Source organism: Pipra filicauda, unplaced genomic scaffold, assembly GCF_003945595.2.
Source record: "Pipra filicauda isolate LSUMZ 115617 unplaced genomic scaffold, ASM394559v2 scaffold142_size1944046_pilon, whole genome shotgun sequence".
Taxonomy (NCBI): Eukaryota; Metazoa; Chordata; class Aves; order Passeriformes; family Pipridae; genus Pipra; species Pipra filicauda.
Genome location: NW_024103907.1, coordinates 1628532 through 1648863, shown reverse-complemented (window position 1 = coordinate 1648863; position 20332 = coordinate 1628532). Strand labels below are relative to the sequence as shown.

Sequence of the window (20332 nt, the reverse complement as noted above, 5' to 3'; positions counted from 1 at the left end):
TCTATAAGCCCTTCCGTGAATTTTGTTAGTTGCAGGTAGGGGGAATACAGCAAGGTCCAGGACAGTAGTGCTGCTTGTTCCATTTCACATTAAAGGAGTCTTTCAAAATATCTGACTTGCTTCAGGGCAAGAAAGTAGCCACGAAGTGCTGTAGGGGGAGAATTAAGACTGTGAAACACTTCCTGCTTAGTGCTGGTAAATCTGTCTGGCTGAAAGACTCTTGCTCTGCGCAGAATATTTTGTACCTTTCCAAGGCCACGAAATTCAGGACTAGAATCCATACCACCATGCGGTTTTAAAGATGCTGGAAGCAGGTTTGGCCTTCACTCTCTGAAGGAATTGGGTAGAATGAAGAAGTGTTTCAGAGCAGCCACCAAGCATTTGAGACACGTTTATTTAGTATCCAAAACTTAATCAAGCTTGCAGACTGACACATAATACATAGGTATTTTTAAACAGAAACTAGCATTTAAAATGACAGTGTGCTCAGGTCAGAACTAGTAGAAAATCACCTCCAGTTAATTTGATGTACGCTTATCCTGGAGAATGACCACAATAGCAGGAAAAAGGCACCTTTACTTGCTAAGTTATAACAAGGGCAGTCTGTCTAAGCAAGTGGAGAAATACCTCTGGGCATCTCCAGATGTTAGCATATTTCATTGAGGATTTCAAAAAAATGCAGACTGAGTTCTGGAAAGCATACACTTATCCTCATCTCCTGGGACAGTCTCTCTTCTCATGTGTTGCATGTTTGCCCTTATATAAATGACAACATTTCAGCCATCAAGAGGAAGACAACTGGTCAGAGCAGTCCTGGAGTCATTCAGAAGAACAGCCGATGCTGGAAAGAGCAACCTGGCTCCAAACAAGGATATGTACTGGGGTTTCTTGTGGACAACAGTAAAAGTGCTGATAGAAAAAAATCCTAATTACTATGATTACTAGATACCAAAAGACGGCCAAACAGCTCTGAGAACTTAAGCTTGGTCTGCTATTACAGGAGCACATGTGCTCTTTTAGAAGTGACACCACCAGTCAGAGAATACACATGGTAGCAGCGCAGGAGAGTAAGCAATCACCAAATGCCTGCCAGCAAATTCTTCCAGCAGCTGAAGATATATATAACCAGTATCAATTGCACAATACATTTTCAAATAATTCACATTCGAGCCAGAGTCACCCTCTAGAGCTACAGAGTAACCAGATGCATAGCACCTGATACTGTGCCAATGTATATTAAGGAAGAAGCCAGGTGGAAAATGCCCTTCTGACAGGGAGGTAGCAGTGAGCCTGGTGCAGGAATGTGTCATGTAGGTCTCAGCGCTGCAGAAGTGACCGAAAGCACAGAAGTGCTTTAGACAGTAAAGCAGGAGCTACTCTTCCAACAAAAAAAGACTTAGGTCTGTTGAAGATACCCAATACTGTTGAAGTACTAGACTTCAAACTCAGCCCTGAAAAGATGTACAGTGTCACAAGAACAGCCAGAGATACCCACTTTTCGGGGCAATACACTGGACTTTCCCTTTATGACAACCCAACTGCTCTATCTACAGCCTACTGCAATGCAAGCCTACACAATAAACAACTGAAGTACTACCTCGTTCTCCATTCCTCTTTGAAGCATAATATATTTAAAAACCCTCAAAACATTTTGCCAATAACGTCAGTAGGAAATTAAGCACAAGTTGTTATTTCAAACAAGTTTATCCACATCGTGGATAAAGAATTTTTCTTCATTTAAAAAAGCTTTTTTGGGCTCTTTCTTCCCACCAGTATTTCCTTTTGCTTTTTGAACTTGTTATGATTCAGTGATAAGATCCACAAACATGAAACAGTCTCAATGCGGTCTTCAGCTTGATTTCAGATGTTTGGCTTGAAAACTCCACGATATCCTCTGCAAATATATCCAGATGAGTTCATGAGCTTATTTCAATCATATTTTGAATTAGCAGAAGACACAAATATTGAAAACTTGTCTTTTTTATCTTGATAACAAAAAATAGAGGGTCAGCTAAAGCGAGAGCTTTGCTCTATTTAACTAATCAAATGGATTCCAACTCCCAAGTATAGCAAGATACCAAATTTTATCAGTTTCACTCTGCTTTGTTGTGATTATTATTTGACTCCATACATGTTCCTTGTACCTCTTACCTAAGTAATCCGTACAGGCTCCAAGTTTAACAGATAATCAACAAGCATAATATATATTACATTCAATCAGGAATATCTACACTTGATAAAGTTGTCATAAAAACTTCTTTTTATTCAAACTGGTGTTGTTCTTTATAAAGCTATTGTTCCATTGTTCAAAGATTAGTCATACTTGTTGTAGCTTTGCATTTCAAAAAATTTTGTCTTTGCCAAAACTGTGAAATCAGTTCTCACTTGTGTGCTTTTCTCCAATTTTCTTAGTTTTATTGCTTAAATTTATTCAGAAGAAAGCATTTGCTGGTGCTTTGATTGCCACCAAGTAAAATATAAATACAGATAAACCAGTAAAACTCTACCTTCCTTTTTTTTTTTTTTTTTAAGTTGTGAAGATTCAAACACACAATCAACTACAATATTTGTTCTTTACAAACAGGCAGTCAGATGCCATCCCAAAATCCAGTTATTTAGTCACAGAAGCAAGAGCTATTCTGGTAGCTGAAGAGCAAGCAGCTGCATTGATTTCTAAATGCATTAAGGCATCTTTGTAGCTCCTACAAATTAAACTACGCAACCGAATCTGTAAAATGCAATCATACCTGTTCTCTTTGTTGCTGTAATCAGTGGAATCATTCTCACATCTCGTAGTATTTCCTGCCTTGATCTCCATTTCCTTGGCTTTAGAAGAGCCTTCCTTATGATTGTATTTGGACAGAATCTACAGGAAACATTAAATGGGATTAAAAAGAATTATCTAAGAACTCAAAACAGATGGATTACATACAGAACTAAGCACTTTTAGTTTTACTATTTTGATATTAAAATTATTTAGGAAAAAAGTTTATTAGCTGACCTGTAGAACATCATCTGGTATCCTTGTTATTTCTGGAGGTGGAGGAGTATCGAGTAACTGGTCATAGTGTTTTATTGTGGGAGGAGAAGGGTCTCCCAGATGTTTAAGATACGCATCAGGGCTCACAGCAAAAGGAATGCTATCTTTGTATTGTTTATCTTTTGCATCACTCTTTGTCACTGACTCAATCTTTCCCTCTGGCTTTACCTGCTGCTGCAAAAGAGGTATTAAATGCCTTCAGTTAATTTACTTATGTTAGGTGAAGTATTTAGTAAATATTCTTAAAAAATTACCATTACAAAAAACTTCTACAGTTACATAAGAAAAAATAGTATTGAAAAAGAATCCCAAATGAACCTTTTAAAAACTCCTTATGGCAAAGCGTGTGAAAATGTACATAGTTGCTATTTACTACCTTAGCTTCTCTTTTTAGCCAGCCTGTTTGAAAATCTGGACACTGTGGTGTTGCTGTATGACTGGGAAGAGGCAGTTCCTTTGTCTCTGGTGACCTTGGTAATACTGTTCTGTTTGTTTTGGAAGAGACCCTCACATCAGGAGTACAGAACACAACTACCATAGGAGAAGCCATCCAGTCAGCTGCTGATACTAAGAGTGAGCAAAATATAAATAAAAATACATACATAAACACACACACACACACACATATAAATATTACCAGTTCCAGCCTAATTTCTAAGTCTAAGCTTTTCATAGATTTGCATCTTCTAAAATGCCTGTATCATTTTAGCTGATATTTTTTTGTTTGATCCATCCAAATTACAGTATTCCTGAAAAGCAGCAAATGCCAAAAAAAAGGTAATCATTCTAGTCCCATTACTGAATGTAACTGAAGAAGCTCAGCTTAAATCAGCATTGCATTACCTTCTCATGTATCCAATTGCCACTGTTTGTCCCAAGATTCTCACAGATTTTTAAAAGAACATATTTCTCCTCTCAAAGAAGTTCGCTCTTTGTCATTACTCTTGAAAGACCTAAATTACTGTCTCACTAGCCTCTCTCAGAGTGGTTTCTTTCCTGTCTTTAAAGAGATCTTATGGGTATTCTCAGAAAAAAAAAAAAAGGCTAAGTTGGCAAAACAGTATATTTATTTCAAATAAGGATAAGCTGCAGTTACAAAATGATTAATTCCTCTGCATAATTCCAGCTGGATATGAGAAGAATGAGGAAAGATTTAGGAAAGATTTATACTGAAGTGAGAAACTTTCCCACAGAAGCCATCAACATTTCATTTTTTAGACATTAGTACTCATACAATGACTAGGCCTGAATTAACTATATTTAATCTGAAACACAATTGAAGTTTACCATGTATTTATAATGCATTTACACATGCATCCTCAAAAAAGTGCATATGTATATTTATTTCACGTATTTTTAACTTACCATTCTCAGCTCTCACATTTGATTTTGGCACAGAAGTAACCATGATTTCCCTGGCTGTCATTTCTGGCACATCCCCTCCATTATCATCTATTTTAACCAACCTGAAAACAAAACCCCTCAATTAGCTCTCAAATATTATGAAAAAGTCACAATTGAAGGAATACTGTGAGCCTGATCACTTTTCTAGTATTCATTCATCAACATGCAAGTCAAAAATTAATTTTCTCAAAGATTATTTTTTCATCTATGATTCTACTGCAGCAATTTGTAGTATGCAAATGTTCAGTCCAGCCACAAATTATCAAATACTCTGAGATTTCAGTCCAAGGCATTAGGAAGAAACTAAACCCAAACCAACCAAACAAAAAGATGTCCAGGGTAGGACAGATGTCCCAGATGACCAATTCTGTGTTAGGTGTACAGTCTATTTTATTTTGAATTGCCTGTTACCTACAAAATTCTAAGCAAGAAGAGGAAATCGTTGTTGCTTTAAAACTAGTAAGAGTATTGTGAACATTAAAAGATTTTTAAATGAATTTTTAAGTTTGAATAAGATTACTTAATCAAGTACTACGGAGCTTTAGAGTAATTATAATATTTACATAACTATTAAAAAGAAGAAATCCCAAAATTATTTTAAAAGAAAATGTAGCAACTTCAGAGTGAAAAGCCATTTAATATCAATTCTACAATATTGGAAACTGAAATTTTTAAAATTACTTTTTCATATCCAAGATATTCTAGCAGAAGAATGACATATGCAGTTAAGAGGCATATAACCAGGCAAAGAGTGGAAGCTTACCTAAATTATATGCAAAAGTGTGTCTACAAGAAAATGATTTTAAGTGTTTAAAAAGTTAGCTATGGGAATCAAATTTAGAGCTTCTCTACAAAATGCCTAAGCTTAAAAAACCCCCAACAAACCATTTTGTATATTTTACTTAGATGAATATGTCTCAAATTTTGGGTTAAAAAAAAAGTAACTTTTGAAGTCAGTTTTGCCTTGGAAGTATTATAGATACTTGAAACCATCTCATTTTTAGTTTCTACAATAAGAATGATAAGTAGAATTTTTAAAGTGGTTTTCATGAATACGATTCTTGTTTTTTGAGCGATTTCTCTAAATATCAAATATTTAGCTACTGTCAGCTTTTAAAATTGAACATGTTGCTAATACTAATTATAAAAACATGACCTATTGACTACCTTTACATTACCTCGGAAGTATAGAAAAATAGTTATACTGCTAAGATGTTTTATACCTCACTGCTGCAATTTTTTTCTTCATAATTAGAACACTGAAAATCTGGAGATGTCTTTTCAAGAGAAGACTGGGGCAAAAACAGCAAACTGTTTGAAGGTGGGGCTTATGTAAGAGACAACACAGTGCTTCTACAATGAGGCATTTTACTGAGTGCTTTGCAAGTCGTTTACTGTGTTTATATTCCTAAAGCTTCTGAAATCTTTCAATTGGCTGTGCAGACAACACATCCTCAGAGCTGAACCCACGGTTAAGGAAAGCAAAAGATCACAAACATACTGCGTGTTTTCCCTTTGTAAATACATTGTGTATGGAAGATTCTTATCGTGGTGCAGTCATAGGAGCATATCAGATGCATTTCATGGCAGCATTTGGCACTGTTTGCACTGCAATGGGTACGTGAAAAGACATGTAGAGAGTTCAATAAAGACATAGGACCAACCAGCTGGTCGATATCACCCTATCACCTGCTTGAAGACAAAGAGGAGGGCAACAGCAGAAAGAAATTAGTACACCTAATTCAGTAGAGAAACAACCTGAACTTCAGTAACGTACTTACTTTTTGATTGTCTGAGCAGTTTTATGAATAAGTGACGTCGTAAATTCTTCATTCATACACATGGTATGTTCACTAATGCCAAAATGTTCGAGTTTTGGTGTTGCAAACTCATAACCATCCATCTTCAGCTTACATTTTGGTGTTCTGGGCAAAGTACGGGGGGTTTGTATTTTCAGTGGAGTCTCATTCTTTGACTGTTGTTGATGTGCATTTGTTGCGTTCTGTGTTTTCACTGCACACCAAGGCCTGGAGAAAGCATATTGTGAAAGACCAAAATCAGAAAGCTGGGGGCTACGCAGTAGGGTTTTGGGCAACAGTGGCTTCTCAGTACAAGCAGGAAGATCATTTGCTTTTTCTTCATCAGATTTATTCTGGGCAGACACTGTCGATTCACTGTTAACTCCTTCCTCTTCTTCTTTTTAAGAAAAGAAGTGAAAAAAATTATGTTAGAATTTCTGTTCTAAGATTTATAAAATAAATTGGGACAATTCCCCAGTATTCGAAATTTTTCATTTATTATTGTAAAAAATAGATTCCTTCATTTGTTTTAAAGGACTGAACCTGATACTGCAACACATATCAAAACCTCGTATATTTAATATATATTTAATAACCTAAGCTATATTTATAATATAAGTCACACATTTACTGAATTTCACTCTGCTGGTAAATATTATTTCTAAGAAAGATGAAATTGAAAGATTTTTACACAAGAGTATTTTTCATAGAATTCATCTCCCTGCATGGAGATGATAATGTTTTTGGGGAAAGAGCAAAGGGTGCACAGTACTAGAATGCTTCTTCTTCAGATAATCAGTATTGAAGAAAGGTTATGAAGCAGCAACTAAAAACTTGTGAAAGAAGATAGCTTTTTGGATAACAAGAGTCCACTGCAAAAATATGTAAATGTGTAACTTGTACATTTTTGGAGTTAAATAAACTGAAACACCCCAAAACATTAATGAATTTCTGCATGATATAATAAATGAAGGACAATGAAGCTGGGAAAGTGTTTGGAGCACAAGTCCTATGAGGAGAGGCTGAGGGAGCTGGGGTTGTTTAGCCTGGAGAAGAAGAGGCTCAGGGGGACCTTATCGCTCTCTGCAACTGCCTGAAAGGAGGTTGTAGCCAGGTGGGGTTTGGTCTCTTCTCCCAAGCAACAAGTGACAGGATGAGAAGACACAGTCTTAAGCTGTGCCAGGGGAGGTTTAGGTTAGACATTAGGAAGAATTTCTTCACAGAAAGGGTGATTAGACATTGGAATGGACTGCCCAGGGAGGTGGTGGAGTTACTGTCCCTGGAGGTGTTTAAGGAAAGACTGGATATGGCACTTAGTGCCATGGTAGAGTTGACATGATGGTATTTGGTCATAAGTTGGACTCCATGATTTCAGGTCTTTTTCAGCCTAAGTGATTCTGTGAAGTGGGTAAGGGGAGGGAGGCTATTTAAAGTAATATACCTTTCTATGTGCATTGATATCATGTATTCAGATGCACTTAGCTTAAAAATACATCTTAAAAAATAAATTAACCTTGTAGCTCTGTTTGGAGCTATTTAAAGGCAGAGAGAGTACAGGAAGAAAGGTACTATAACAATCAGAGCCTTCTGCCCTATCTTTATAAAACAGCTGTAGTAGCTTAACTCGTACAAGAATATGGTCCATGGCCACAATTTTGTTTTGTAATGATGGGATAATGCTGAGAGAAGGTGAAGGTGTGCCCTGCCAAAGGCTTTTTGAAAGCTGACTGGGCCCTTGATACTCAAAGAGGTATGTGTCATACTGACAGCTGTAGTATTTTAAACTCATTTGGCACACGTGGATTTTTCAGACAGGTGTGTGTGCATTTTCTTACTGGATTAAGGATCTCCCTCCCCTCTAATGATCAAGCCACTACTGCTTGTCACACGTCACCTAATCCCTGTACATAATTCTACTGTCTCATCTGTGCTGAAGAACACATTATTTTAAGATTTTCTCTATGGTGATTTAAGTTAATAGAACTGCCACTTATGAATGTGAACCGAGGTGCATCTACAATACTTTCTCAAGTGTGAGAAGCTGAAGCAGTGTAATTCTCTGTGTTATGAAACCAGTCTTGCTAACATGTTTTCTGAATATAATTATTACTGAAAAAATAAAACAACCAACACATACTAACATAAAACCATGCCAGGAGATCTAACTCCAAGTGTATGTGTTTTGAATTATTCTCATGGCACCAATCACAACAAAATCTTTTACCCTCTGAATATTATTATAAAGCAAATAATATAGATGTACTTGATCTCTTAATTAATAGAAATATTCACATAGCTAAAGAGAAACATTTTATAAAATTGTATTTTTCTTCACATTCTGTATTGCCAAGAAATATTACCTGTAGAGTCTTTGACAGGTGGTTTGTAGCCATACTTCCGGAACAGCTCTCTTATTTTTCCAAGATCTGCTGCATTTCTTTGCACCAATATTTCATGTGCCTTCATAAACTCACGAACTGCTTGGTTTTCAGAGCAACTCTTACCAAAACTGGCATTAACATGTTCCTTTGGGGGCAGAGAGGGGAAACAAAAAAAATAGAAATACTGGTTTTCAAATCACCACACGGTAGTTGTTTAGACATGGGGCGTTTCGGGAGTAAATATTCAACTGCAATTCAGATGAAGCAGCTAATTTAGGTCTTACCTGTACCTGAAAACTAGGTCTTATCTATACCTGAAAACTATCAGTATATATACACCTACAGAATATCAGGAATGTATAGGCCATGAGTATATAAAAACTTAGAAAAGTTAAATTATGATGACGGTTCACAGCATGACAGTTCACTTTGCAAACAAAAATATGTTTTTACTCCATAAAAATATGAGATGACAGCAATTAGTTTGGACTCCTACTCCACATGTACAAAGAATTAGTGCAGAGTAAAAGGTGAACCTCAAGCTTATATCCTAGCTTAACCCTCAATTATTTCTACACTTGCTTATTTCTATAATCCATTTTTCCTACTTCTGTCTAAGAAACAGAGAACATTCTTGACAAGTTTAACTGAATGGCTGAAGGTACTGACACTTCTGTGAAGACTGACTTTATTCTAAGGGCCAGTCATTGAACAGAAGCAAGCTTACCTCTTCTGCTGGGACCTTCTGCTCCTGAATCCTTCTCATACTTACACCCTGGCACAGCTACGACTTCCCTGTTACCTTTGTCCCCTGACAACCTGAGTGACAATAGTGGCTGCAAACTAATCAACACTGCTAAACTACTTCGGGTCACCCCCAGGTTTTTGGGCATTACCCTGATATCCACAGCCATTATGAGGACTTGGAGGTAAGTGAGCAAAAATAAGGGTCATAACTGCTGAATAACAAAGTAGAATTGTGGCTTATTGATCAAAACAGAACTATACATTTATGGAAAACACCCCACCCCCACACACACTTCCACAATTTTTCAAGAAGGAAATGAGTTAAGACGTTACCTTCAGAGTTTTGATTTCACAATGAAGGTCATGCAAGACCCTTGCTGAAGATTCATCTTCAGAGTCTTTGATATGCATGTTCACGTAAAAAGGTTTGGAAAATAAAAAGAGTGCATTAGTGTTTTAGCATGCAAGTACATTCTACATCAGAATGCAATCTCCTGTATTAGTGGATGAGAGACTGGACATGACTCGTCCATGTGCACTTGCAGCCCCAAAAGGCAACTTCTCCTGGGCTGCATCAAAAGCAGTGTGGCCAGTAGAGCGAGGGAGGGGATTCTGCCCCTCTACTCTGGTGACACTCCACCTCAAGCATTGCATCCAGCTCTGGGTCCTCAGCACAGGAGAGACATCAACCTGTTGGAGCAAGTCCAGAGGAGGCCACCAAGATGATTGGAGGGATGGAGCACCTCTCCTAGGAGGAAAGGCCTAGAGAATTGGGAGAGGAAAGGCCTGGAGAAAAGAAGGTTTAGTGGTGACCTAATGGTGGCAGTCCAGTACCTGAAGGGAGCCTACAAGAAAGATGGAGAGAGACTATTTACAAGAGCATGTAGTGACAGGACAAGGGGGAACAGACTCAAACTAAGAGGGAGCAGGTTTAGATTACACATTATAGGAGGAACTTCCTGTATCAATCCATGAAAAGAAGCATAAGAACGCAATTCTCATTTTGTCGTGTTCACCCTGTTTTTTTTCTGCGATAAAAACCTCACCTGTGCTGGTTTTGGCTGAGGTAGACTTAATTTTCTTTGCAGTGGCTGGTATGGGGCTGTTTTGGATTTGTGCTGAACACAGAGTTGATAATATAGAGATGATTTTGCTATGGTTGAGCAGGGCTTGCACAGAGCCAAGGCCTTTTCTACTGCCATGCTGGTGAGGAGGCTGGGGGTGCATGGAAGCTGGGAGGTGACACAGCCGGGACAGGTGACCCCAACTGACCAAAGGGATATTCCAGACGGTGTGACATCATGTTCAGTATATAAAGCTGGGGGAAGGAGGAGGAGGGGGGGATGTTTGTAGTGATGGTGTTTGTCTTCCCAAGTCAGCGTTATGCATGATGGGCCCTGCTCTCCTGGGGATGGCTTAACAGCTGCCTGACCATGGGGAGCAGTGAATTAATTCCTTGCTTTGTTCTGTTTGTGTGCGCGGCTTTTTTTTTCCCTATTAAACTATTTATCTCAACCCACGAGTTTTCTGGCTTTTACCCTTCCGATTTTCTCCCCGATCCCGCTGGTGGGGGAGGGGACAAGCGGCTGTGCGGTCTTTGGTTGCTGGCTGGGGCTAAACCACCACAGCAGCCGCGAAGGAGCTCAGAGATATATCAACATGGGGAGGAGCCCAAACAATTCCTTCCCGAGCTATTCCCAGGCTCGTCCCCGCACCCACCAGAGGAGCACAGGGGCACAATGGCAGGCGGGAAAGCAAGTCGAGGAAAGAATCCGGAGGAACTCCTGCAGAGCCACCGGTCCCAGGCGTACCGCCCGTCACCACGGGCTGCGCTTACCCGCGTCCTCACTGCGCAAGGCCTCCTTCAGCTGCTTAACCTCCTTCTCCAGCGTGACGGCCAGGCCCCGCAGCTTGCTGAAGAAGGCCCTGGACATGTCCATGGCGGGGGAGCTCCGCAGGTACCGGGCCGGGACGTCCCTGAGGGAGCCAGGCCTGGCCGCGCGCGCCGCGAAAAGGCTTCGAATTGCCGCCAGCGCGCGCCCCATTGGCGTGCCCGGGCCCCGCCCCCCGCGAGCGTCTCGCGAGAACCGCGCCTCGCCCGCCGCCCGGCTGCCGCCATCTTGGTTCCCGCCGCGGGGCCGGAGCTGCCGGAGCTTCCAGGTGAGTGAGGGCGGGCTGGGAACAGGACCCGGGGCAGCGCTGCCCCCGCGGAGCCCCGCGGTTTCGCTTCTCAATCGGGCCGCGTCCGCACCGGGGGAACGGGGTAGGGTGGCTTTTCTCTGCGCCATTGCTTGATTGTGCCGCGTAAACTGCTCGTCTGACTTCCGCAGTCACAGCACCAAGACTGACAGTTCAGGAAGCGTTTGGATAACGCTCTCAGGTACATGGTGTGATTCTTGGGGATGTCCTGAGCAGGGCGAAGAGCTGGATTCAGTGATCGTTGTGGGTCCCTTCCAACTCATAATATTCTGTGATACGAGTTCATGGAGTACAGTGTAATAAGAGACCTGGGAGGCGTGTTTAGGACTAACAGACAGGTTAATGAAGAGCACGTCTGTAAAGTCTAAATGTAACTCGGCCTCTCTTGCCTCTGCTGCACCCTGTGTATCGTGTCAGTCTTGGTGCTTTCCATGTTCGCCAGTCGGTCTGATGCAGACTGTTCTTTTTCTCTACTGACCAGATTTCCCCCAGCCAGAATACAAAACCAGGTGACTGCATACTAGTAAGTTTATGGAGAGACTGTGGTTCAGAAGCTAATACTGAAGAAACGCCAGGTTTGGATCCAGAGGACAGACCTGGAAATAATTCGTTTTGACAGTGCAGTTAGCTATTCAAAAAGGGCATGAATGAAGAACCCTTTGTTCTGGAGTACCTCGGGGCTGGATTTCTCTTAAATAATCTGTGGGGGATATGCTTTAATTGCAGTGTAAGGGTAACTGAATAAATTCTTAAGATACATAAATATTTCAGATTTCCTTTTTCTAATCTTAAATTTCCAGTATGTCTGGCATTGTGCTGCCTGTTGTGTGTGATGGTTGTATCAGGTTCTGAACTTGAACCTTCAAACCAGCTAAAAAGCAGTGGAGAGTGTTCAGAGCTTTTAATTTTTCTTGTCAAACTTTTATTTTTGTTCCTAAGGTAATGAGTATTTGATGTTTCTGTTTATGTTTTGAGGCACAATGTTTTTAACAACAGTATTACTCCGAAAGAGAATTCCTGGACACCAATGGATTGGGAAGTACAGGCGACCAAGACAGGTTACCCTTTCAATGATGCAAGCAATGGTCCGAAGACTGGAAATTGAAGCAGAGAATGAATATTGGCTGAGCCGGCCTTACCTGACCCGGCAGCAGGAGTACAAACACAACACGGAACACAGACGTGCCAAGTGGGAAGCTTTCAAACGCCTGAAACAAGCCAAGTTTCCTGAGCACAGATACATCAGTGATCATTTAAACCACTTAAATGTGACAAAAAAGTGGACATGCTGAATAACACAGCATATTTATATTTGGCATATGTCATACACTGCCACGGGATCTGCCCTTGTACCTATTATGGTGGTTTTGTAATTCAGTGTAATTAGGGCGGATGAGAAGTAAGACTGCTACGGTGTACAAAATGTTACATTAAAAGTAGTCCGGTGGAACACTGCATATTTTGTTATTATTGTCTTCTTAGAAAAGGACAGTTCTTTGTGTGACTCTCTACCATCTGCCTGTCCTCTGTTCTTCAGGGCTCAAAACAGCGAGTTACCAGGTGCAGCGGTAAAGATTTATATAAAACCTAGATATATAGCATCACTAATTTCCTTCTGAAAGCCTGGGGAGCACACCTGCTGTGTTGAAGGGGATTCTCTGCTGGCACTGGCCAGACAATTCTTGCTGGTAGCTCTCCCTTCTGAAAGGGATTCTTCTGTGTACAGCAACACTTGAGACAACTGATGGCAATTGCCATCAGGCATGCAAGGACCAAGGTGAACTAGAGTTACAGAGATGGGGGTAGGAGGCTGGAACTCATAGGATATTATAAAATGTTCCCTTTTTTAAAAACTTTATGGAAAGAATTGTTTAATTTAAATGCCAGTGTCGGTGTCATGTCAGTGTCAACTTGGGTGTTGCTGCCTTTTTACACAGATTGTTTCTGATCAAAAAGGAACATGGCTGATTTCTGTTTGAGTGACTGACTTCTAAGTCAGGCTTAGCATCCTGAAAGAATATAGTTAGCCACAAGTCAGGTTTTATATTTCCCCTCAAGACCCAGTGACCTGGAAGATGTGTCAAGAAGTGTAATCTTAGGTTTGTTGCAGCTGGAGTGTAAAAACTAGAACAGTTACACAGTGTTTCCCAGGGAGGCAATTTTTTTCACTAATCTAATACACACATGCTAGAGCTGAGCAATTTTCAGATTCTTTCACATACTTTTATTAAGTTGATGTTGCATTCAGCAATGAATTCAAGTGTCAAGTCCATTCATATCACTTTGGAAAAGAGGCTTAAAATGGTACTTTTTTATTTAAACATGAACTGTACTTCAGAGAAGTATGAACAGGTCTGAACACTGATGTACAAAATCTTGAATGCACTTCCATTGGTTACAAACGGCTTAAGAGAACTTCTATGGAAAAGTATACATATGGGGAAATTGCAAATACAATTAAAACATGAAGGAACTTCCAGGCAAAGCAATGTGATTTTGTATTTAATTCCTTTATAAAAGCCCGTTTAAAAAGTTACTTCAAGTATTAAACTATAAATGGCAATGTTTTCTCTGTGCATAGGACTAGTCCTATCTGTAACATACAAAAAATACAGTAAGTGCGTATTTATTACATCTCTTCTACACATCACCCCAAACTTAAATACAACTCATTACAAGTTTAGGCAGCACAATTAAAAATAACCATGTGGAAGTAGAACAGCTGGGACGTTGTGATTAGTGCAAATGTTGATGACCCTTGCTGGCAAATACAAAAGCAATTGCAGAGATAACCCAGGGATGTTTCATTCATCTTAAGTTCAGAAGGGGGCAGACTTAACAGCAGGAATGCTGCCTCTTTCTGGGATAGCTTTATGATTGTAAATTGTCATTCAGAAAGATTTAGGTTTCCCACAACAAAGCTGATAACAACGGGCTCAGGGACAGGAGAAATCAGAGGATTACACTAAGCGTGTAGTGGTCAGCTAAGCAATGTAAACGTAAGGGACTCTGCATGTCACCATAACTGCTTTGGTAACAATAAGTGTGATCCAAATACTTCATCCCTGACACATCTGCTTGACTGCTCAGCATGAGCTCTCTGTTTCTTGGGGCAGGGGCTGGGAATAAAGATGGGGAAGCCCCCCCAAACCAAAGAAAACCATCCTGTAAACATTATCAGACTTCACTACCTAATGGAAACAAGATTCAAGTAATTGCTGCAGAAAACAAACAGCCAAACACCAGTTTTAATCAGCATTAAAACAAACTACAACTTCATAATGTTTTATGACAGTTACGTAATTAACAAAAATGTGTATAAAAAGCTATATATACAACATAAATTGATAGAAATGAGTGTAGTAAATGTGTTCAGTATTAAATCACTTCATGTGCAGCTGCTCTCTTTGGTGCCATTTAGGGATAGAAGAGCCTCTAGCATTGCATACCTTGCTATTTTTTAGGTACTGGGAAAGACACATCCTTGATGTGCTCTGCACTCAAGTAGTTGCTGTTTGCAGCCTCTCTAAATGCAGATCCAAATCCCCCTGCTAGATTCCATTTTAGAGGGTGTCCTCAGAGAACATATATTATGAAGCTCAAAGCTGTCATTGTTTTGTATTATTTCTTTTATTTTTATATTTTTAATAAACCTGGTCAGTCAGTGCTCCAGATCCAGGCAGCTCTGGTCAATCCACATCAGAGTCAATACATCTCTTGGTAAATCTGCCAGACACAAACGCTGCTTGCAAACGCTGCTGTTTCCCTCCTCTTGGGGCTCTGGTTAGCTACAACTGGACGATGCTTCAGAGAGATCATGAAGGCCTTTGCGTGCATACCGAATGGTACTGAAATTAATCAAAACCTCCCAACCCAAAAGATGATTTATAATTAATACTGAAGAGCCACACAAAGGAAAAAAAACAGTACCCGAAAACTGACTGGTTTATAAGAACAGCACACCAAAAGTAGCTTGGTACCTGCAAATTCCACTCTCAAAGGGCAGCTTTAACAAAAACATTTCTGTAGTTTCTATTCAAATCACTAAAAAGAGTAGTGCCCAAACTCCCTCTAAATAACCGTCTGAATATTTAAAATGGAGGTTTTTAATCAAAGCTTGTCACACATCTGAGTTATGTCACTGCAGTCTAAGAGTAACACTGAAGGAAGTCAGTTATGACACATGCCAACTCCTTTCCCTGCCCTCCTCCCATAAATACGGCTTTGGTAGGTGCAGCAATGATTTGTATGTTGTACATGCTGTGAATAAATAAGAGTAAGAAAAAAACCAGTATTAGCTATGCAGTTTTAAGTCATTTCTATTTATGGATTTCCCCTCATCTTCACAGGGACAGGTTTATTTCAAGACATTTCAGAATTCTGGAGGGGAAATCACACTGAAATCTTGCCCTACGTTAGACTTTTGTCCTCACACTGAGGATTTAATGCCATTTTTTGGCTCTTTGAGTGTGTGGATTTTTTTAAAAGAGAAAAGCAGTAAGAAATACAAAAGCAGTTTCTAATTGCAGGTAATATCAACTATCCTACAGTAACTACTATGTATGGCTTGCAATAGTAAATATTTTGATGGATCTAAAAGCTTAAGGGCTGCTGTTTTTAGTGACAATCTAGGTATTTTCAAGACTCCATGATACAGAGTAGATTAAAGCACAAAACAGCATATGCCACATGGCCCAATACCCTGAACAGTTGTTTTCTAAGGATCCATCTCCCTTCCAATCTCCTGAACATGTAGAGCTGTCCTCACTGCATTCACTGGAAGTTTCCAGCTCTTCAGTGCACAGGCCAAAAGTACCTACTTGCTGTTGCTGCAGTGCCCTGGCTGCTTGCAACCCCACAGCCAAACAGCCATCCTGCTCCCTCATTCTGCCTGTCTGACACAGCACAAGCTAGGGAGCTGTCAGGACACAGCTCTAAGACAGAAGATGTCATTCTGCTGCTTCGGACAGGATATCTCCTCCAAAGCCCACGCCTGCCAGGAAAACCTAACTCCCCTCCCACTCTCTGGCACACCCTTAGAGTTCATCAATACAATTACCTTAGAGAACTTAAATCCTTTATATCAGCCTGGGGTTTCTTAGTCACCAGTTCCCCAAGGGGAAAAGAAGGGGGGGGCTCGGGGGTGGTGAATTTTAAAGAATCATATTTGAATTATTTTACTGTGTTTCATATTTGTCAAAGTGACTTTTAGTAATGCCTACTTTTACACCAACAGTAACTCCAGCCTCAGGAGTATCCTAAAGCCCCTGCTCTCCTCCTTTTCTCACCTCAAATATGAAAAAAATCTAGGACAAAATATTCCTGTGATCTGCATAAAGATGTCAGAAGCATCAGTTCTTCATGAAAAGCCACAAAAATGTCCCTCAGATATACAAAAAACTGGTTTCACAAGACCAGTGTTTGCTAGAGAACGCACATAGAATTAAGCTCACTCTGTTTACTTACAGTTTTTCCTGTAGATTCGTGGTCCTGACTTAAGAAATCAACCAAATTATACTGATATTAGCCTACAGTATATATGCATTCATATGGGGGTATATCAAGCTCTTTGGGGAGGGGCTGGGGGAGCAGAGACCATATTGCTGAATCGGTGATACTTATGAGACATACATTTTGCTTATAGTCCTGCTAGATGATGTCTGTGCATGGATGTTATTTCACCTATAATACACTGATGCAGTAAAAGCCAGATGATATCCCAGGCCCTCCATTACAGTTCCACCAGTTTTTGGGGCTGCAAATTTTGGTATTCAGAATAAGCCATTTGAAATTGCAGTCTTCTCTCTCTGTTATCTATCCCATGAAATTTTGCTGATGCAGTATTGCTGAGAGCTTATATTCAGATGAGCACATCTAACTTGACATTTGAGAAGAAAAAAGGTAAACCTTTCAGTTTAATGTGTAGCAAATGTTTTGTAAGTTCTGAAATAAGCAAATGCAAAATTTCTTGTACAAATTTGAAGAAACATTATGCAACTTTTATAAAACATGCAAGTTTGGACCATTACTTCTGTCTCAAGAACATCCAACAGTGACCAAATCATGTTCATAGATTCTCAAAGAGTTCTTGTTCCAGAAGATGAATATTTAAGAAAAGTTTATTATTTCCAAAGACAAAAAATACTTATTTTAAACCTCCGAGTATACTCCATACCTTAGTATTTCCATCATAAACATATTTAACGAAAGTAGCAATCAGTCTGGGAGACAAAACAGGTTATTTTGGACTAGATCATCAACTCGACTACTATCTGCAGTCTGTATCAAAAGGGCTCATGTATATTTGTAATCAGCATCAGCTGAACATCAGAAAAGTTACAGACAGAAAAATAGTATTTGTCACTTTTTCCAGGTGCAAAATTCCAATACCACTCAAAGATGAGTTAGCAGTCTTCTCTACAGAGCAGTGAGGAAATAAAAAACCCCATGTTGTTTGCTGTAGGTCTTGAGCTATGGATGGACTTGATTCCATACAGAGGAAATACATTTTGCCTTTTGTGAACATGTACATCACTGCACAAAGCACTCAGTCTTCAGCAATTCCAGTATCACTTAAACTGGACTTGAAAGTGGGACACTACAGTATGCAATTTTTCAGTGTGCTAACACAGACATATGATTCGAGACTGATTTTCTTGTAAGTACCTGATATTTGTTTAAATGGTACTTTAGAACCAATAAAACCTTGTGCCTTTATTAAAAAGATAAAACAAAAGTATAAAACAGTATTTATAAACCATCAAGAGACCCATGGAAAAAGCAGCACTCTTCTGGTTCCATTTTCTAACATCACACAACTGCAATAAGGTTTTTCTCAGGGGTACTTTACCATTTTGTTGCTGCCTCACAGGGAACACTGCAAACAGTAACACCAAATGTAACAATTAATTCCTTTTTGGATTGGCTTCTCTTTGTATGCTGACAGACAGACGTTCAAAAGTAATAATCGATGCTTTTTTCAACTAAAACCCAAGTTTTCTTCTTTGAGCTCTGTTCTTGACATGGTTAAATAAATCAAGTTAAAATGATGAGGAGGCTCAATGCTATAGCAAAAAAGCAACACCCAAGTTAAAAGGCTTTTACACTGTTGGCATTGCCTTACTCCAAAGCACAGCTAGTAGAAGGAACTCTCAGTCCTGAAAGACTTGGAGAGCTATGATCATGGGGTAGACTGGTTAACAAGGAGGGAAGAAGACATCATCCAGTCCCTTCCCCATCACCTGGCATCTGAACGATGTATACTCGCACTTCAGATTCACCAGCTAATGCTTTATGCTAATTCTTCTTCTCTTGTTTTGGTTTGGTTTTTTTTCCTTCCTTCTCCTTTTATGTTTCCTTCTGTATTCTGGAGACCTGCTATGGAAGTGACTTCTGCAGTGCCTAAGGTATGAAGTTTGCCCGTGAGGAGGTAGGAGTCTCTACAATCTACCCCCACCACTGCAGCATAATAAAAATGCATAGTTCCCACTCTGGACCTTGTGCATCCAAGCAGGGCACTTCAGGATCTGGCCCTTTGGTAGCAGTATATAATTCAGTGTTGCATAAATGCACATTTAGAATCTTAAGGCATCTGTCTTAACTTCCCTGCTCTGCAATAGTGCTTACAAGAATCCATTGTACTGTGCAGAAACTTGAATTTCTTGTCTCTTCCTAAAATGTTCATATTCCATTTTTTCCAGCTCAACTTCTTCGAAACAAAATTAAGTAATATTCAAGTTCAAAATGTGTTGCAGAAACCTAGTGAAACAAAAAAGGTAATAAATAGAATTATTCCATTAGTTTTGAAAAAAACTAGATCATAGCGTATTACATGAATGTAGCTGGGTAACGTGATTTACAGACTTCTGTTTGAGTACAGCAGTTAAAGTAATCAGCATTCTGAGAGGTGTGGGTTTGTTTTGTTTCTGTTTTAAACCTCTTATGTTTTAGACGATTATCTGTGCTAAGAACATCAATCCATCACCACTGACCTGTGGCTAAAGTCCCTCGGAACCCTGATCAACAATTTAATTTTTGAATTAAATTGATAGATATGAGGACACAAATGGTATTTGCCTAGGCAAGACTGGGAAATTGGCCTTCTGCAAATCAAGCTCTTTTCACTAGAATAGTCTGGGCATTTTACTTGTCAGCCATGACTTTGCTTCTGCTGCATGTTATAGACCTCAAATTGAAAAATACAACTCTTAGTTTGTTACAGGGTATACAAAAGTGCACTGAACAGATGTTGGATCTCAGAGCTACTGCACAGTTGCCTACAACAGCAGGGACTGGAATTAACCACCTCAGCCTACAGAAACTGTGATCAAATCCAACTGAATTCTGAAAATTGTGCTACTGAGTTAGTCTGAGGTAAGATATACCCAAAATGCTTTGCATTGGGTGCAGTTATGCACTATTTATTTCTACAACTTTTAAAACTACTGCAGTTTAGGCAAGTGTGACACAACGTACAAATTCTTCCTTCATTAAATCTGGAAGGAAGAGAGGGAGGATAGAAAGGAAATTCATCTCAAACTATTACCAGTTAATTGTCTAGCTTAAGCCAGTCATTTATGCTCCCTCTCTAGGTCAGTGGAAAGAAAGATTAAGACTTCTCTATAATACCCTGTATCAAAGGCTACTGGGATGAGCTGCTCTCAGAAGACATCCATTCCTTTCTATGAAGAACAGAAAAGCCTTAGTAACCTATTTAGATCAGATTAAGTTTTATATAGCTAGAGGCTGAAAGGAATCCCTTG

The 20332-nt window shown here is 39.6% G+C and overlaps 3 protein-coding genes across 10 annotated transcripts in view; 1 reads left to right on the top strand and 2 right to left on the bottom strand.

The window, feature by feature from the left end:
* Nucleotides 1–376: 376 nt before the first annotated feature.
* SKA3 (spindle and kinetochore associated complex subunit 3) lies at nt 377–11410 on the bottom strand. Of its 3 annotated transcripts, none has more exons than XM_027743395.2 (9): nt 11209–11410; nt 9705–9769; nt 8604–8769; nt 6226–6640; nt 4406–4506; nt 3417–3607; nt 3002–3211; nt 2748–2866; nt 377–1894 (listed from the first exon to the last, which is right to left on the bottom strand). In XM_027743395.2, exons 1-9 carry the CDS (start codon nt 11309–11311, stop codon nt 1861–1863), a joined length of 1404 nt encoding a protein of 467 aa, XP_027599196.2. In that variant the 5' UTR covers nt 11312–11410; the 3' UTR covers nt 377–1860. The 3 variants fall into 3 exon arrangements, with proteins under 3 accessions (XP_027599196.2, XP_027599194.1, XP_027599195.1); XM_027743393.2 differs by having other exon boundaries at nt 3002–3214; nt 11209–11402; XM_027743394.2 differs by having other exon boundaries at nt 3002–3214; nt 6226–6637; nt 11209–11402.
* Nucleotides 11411–11438: 28 nt separating this feature from the next.
* MRPL57 (mitochondrial ribosomal protein L57) lies at nt 11439–13025 on the top strand. Of its 2 annotated transcripts, none has more exons than XM_027743400.2 (2): nt 11439–11531; nt 12546–13025. In XM_027743400.2, exon 2 carries the CDS (start codon nt 12551–12553, stop codon nt 12860–12862), a length of 312 nt encoding a protein of 103 aa, XP_027599201.1. In that variant the 5' UTR covers nt 11439–11531; nt 12546–12550; the 3' UTR covers nt 12863–13025. The 2 variants fall into 2 exon arrangements, with proteins under 2 accessions (XP_027599201.1, XP_039234596.1); XM_039378662.1 differs by having other exon boundaries at nt 11470–11534; nt 12549–13025.
* A 746-nt stretch (nt 13026–13771) lies between these two features.
* ZDHHC20 (zinc finger DHHC-type palmitoyltransferase 20) overlaps nt 13772–20332 on the bottom strand; it is a 48152-nt gene continuing 41591 nt past the window's right edge. For all 5 annotated transcript variants that reach the window (XM_039378660.1, XM_027743396.2, XM_027743398.2 and 2 more), the window contains one exon: nt 13772–19328. Coding sequence is in view for 1 of the 5 variants with exons in the window: in XM_027743398.2 (XP_027599199.1) it covers nt 19309–19328 (20 nt within the window). In the remaining 4 variants the exon portion in view is untranslated. The remainder of the gene's footprint in view (nt 19329–20332) is intronic.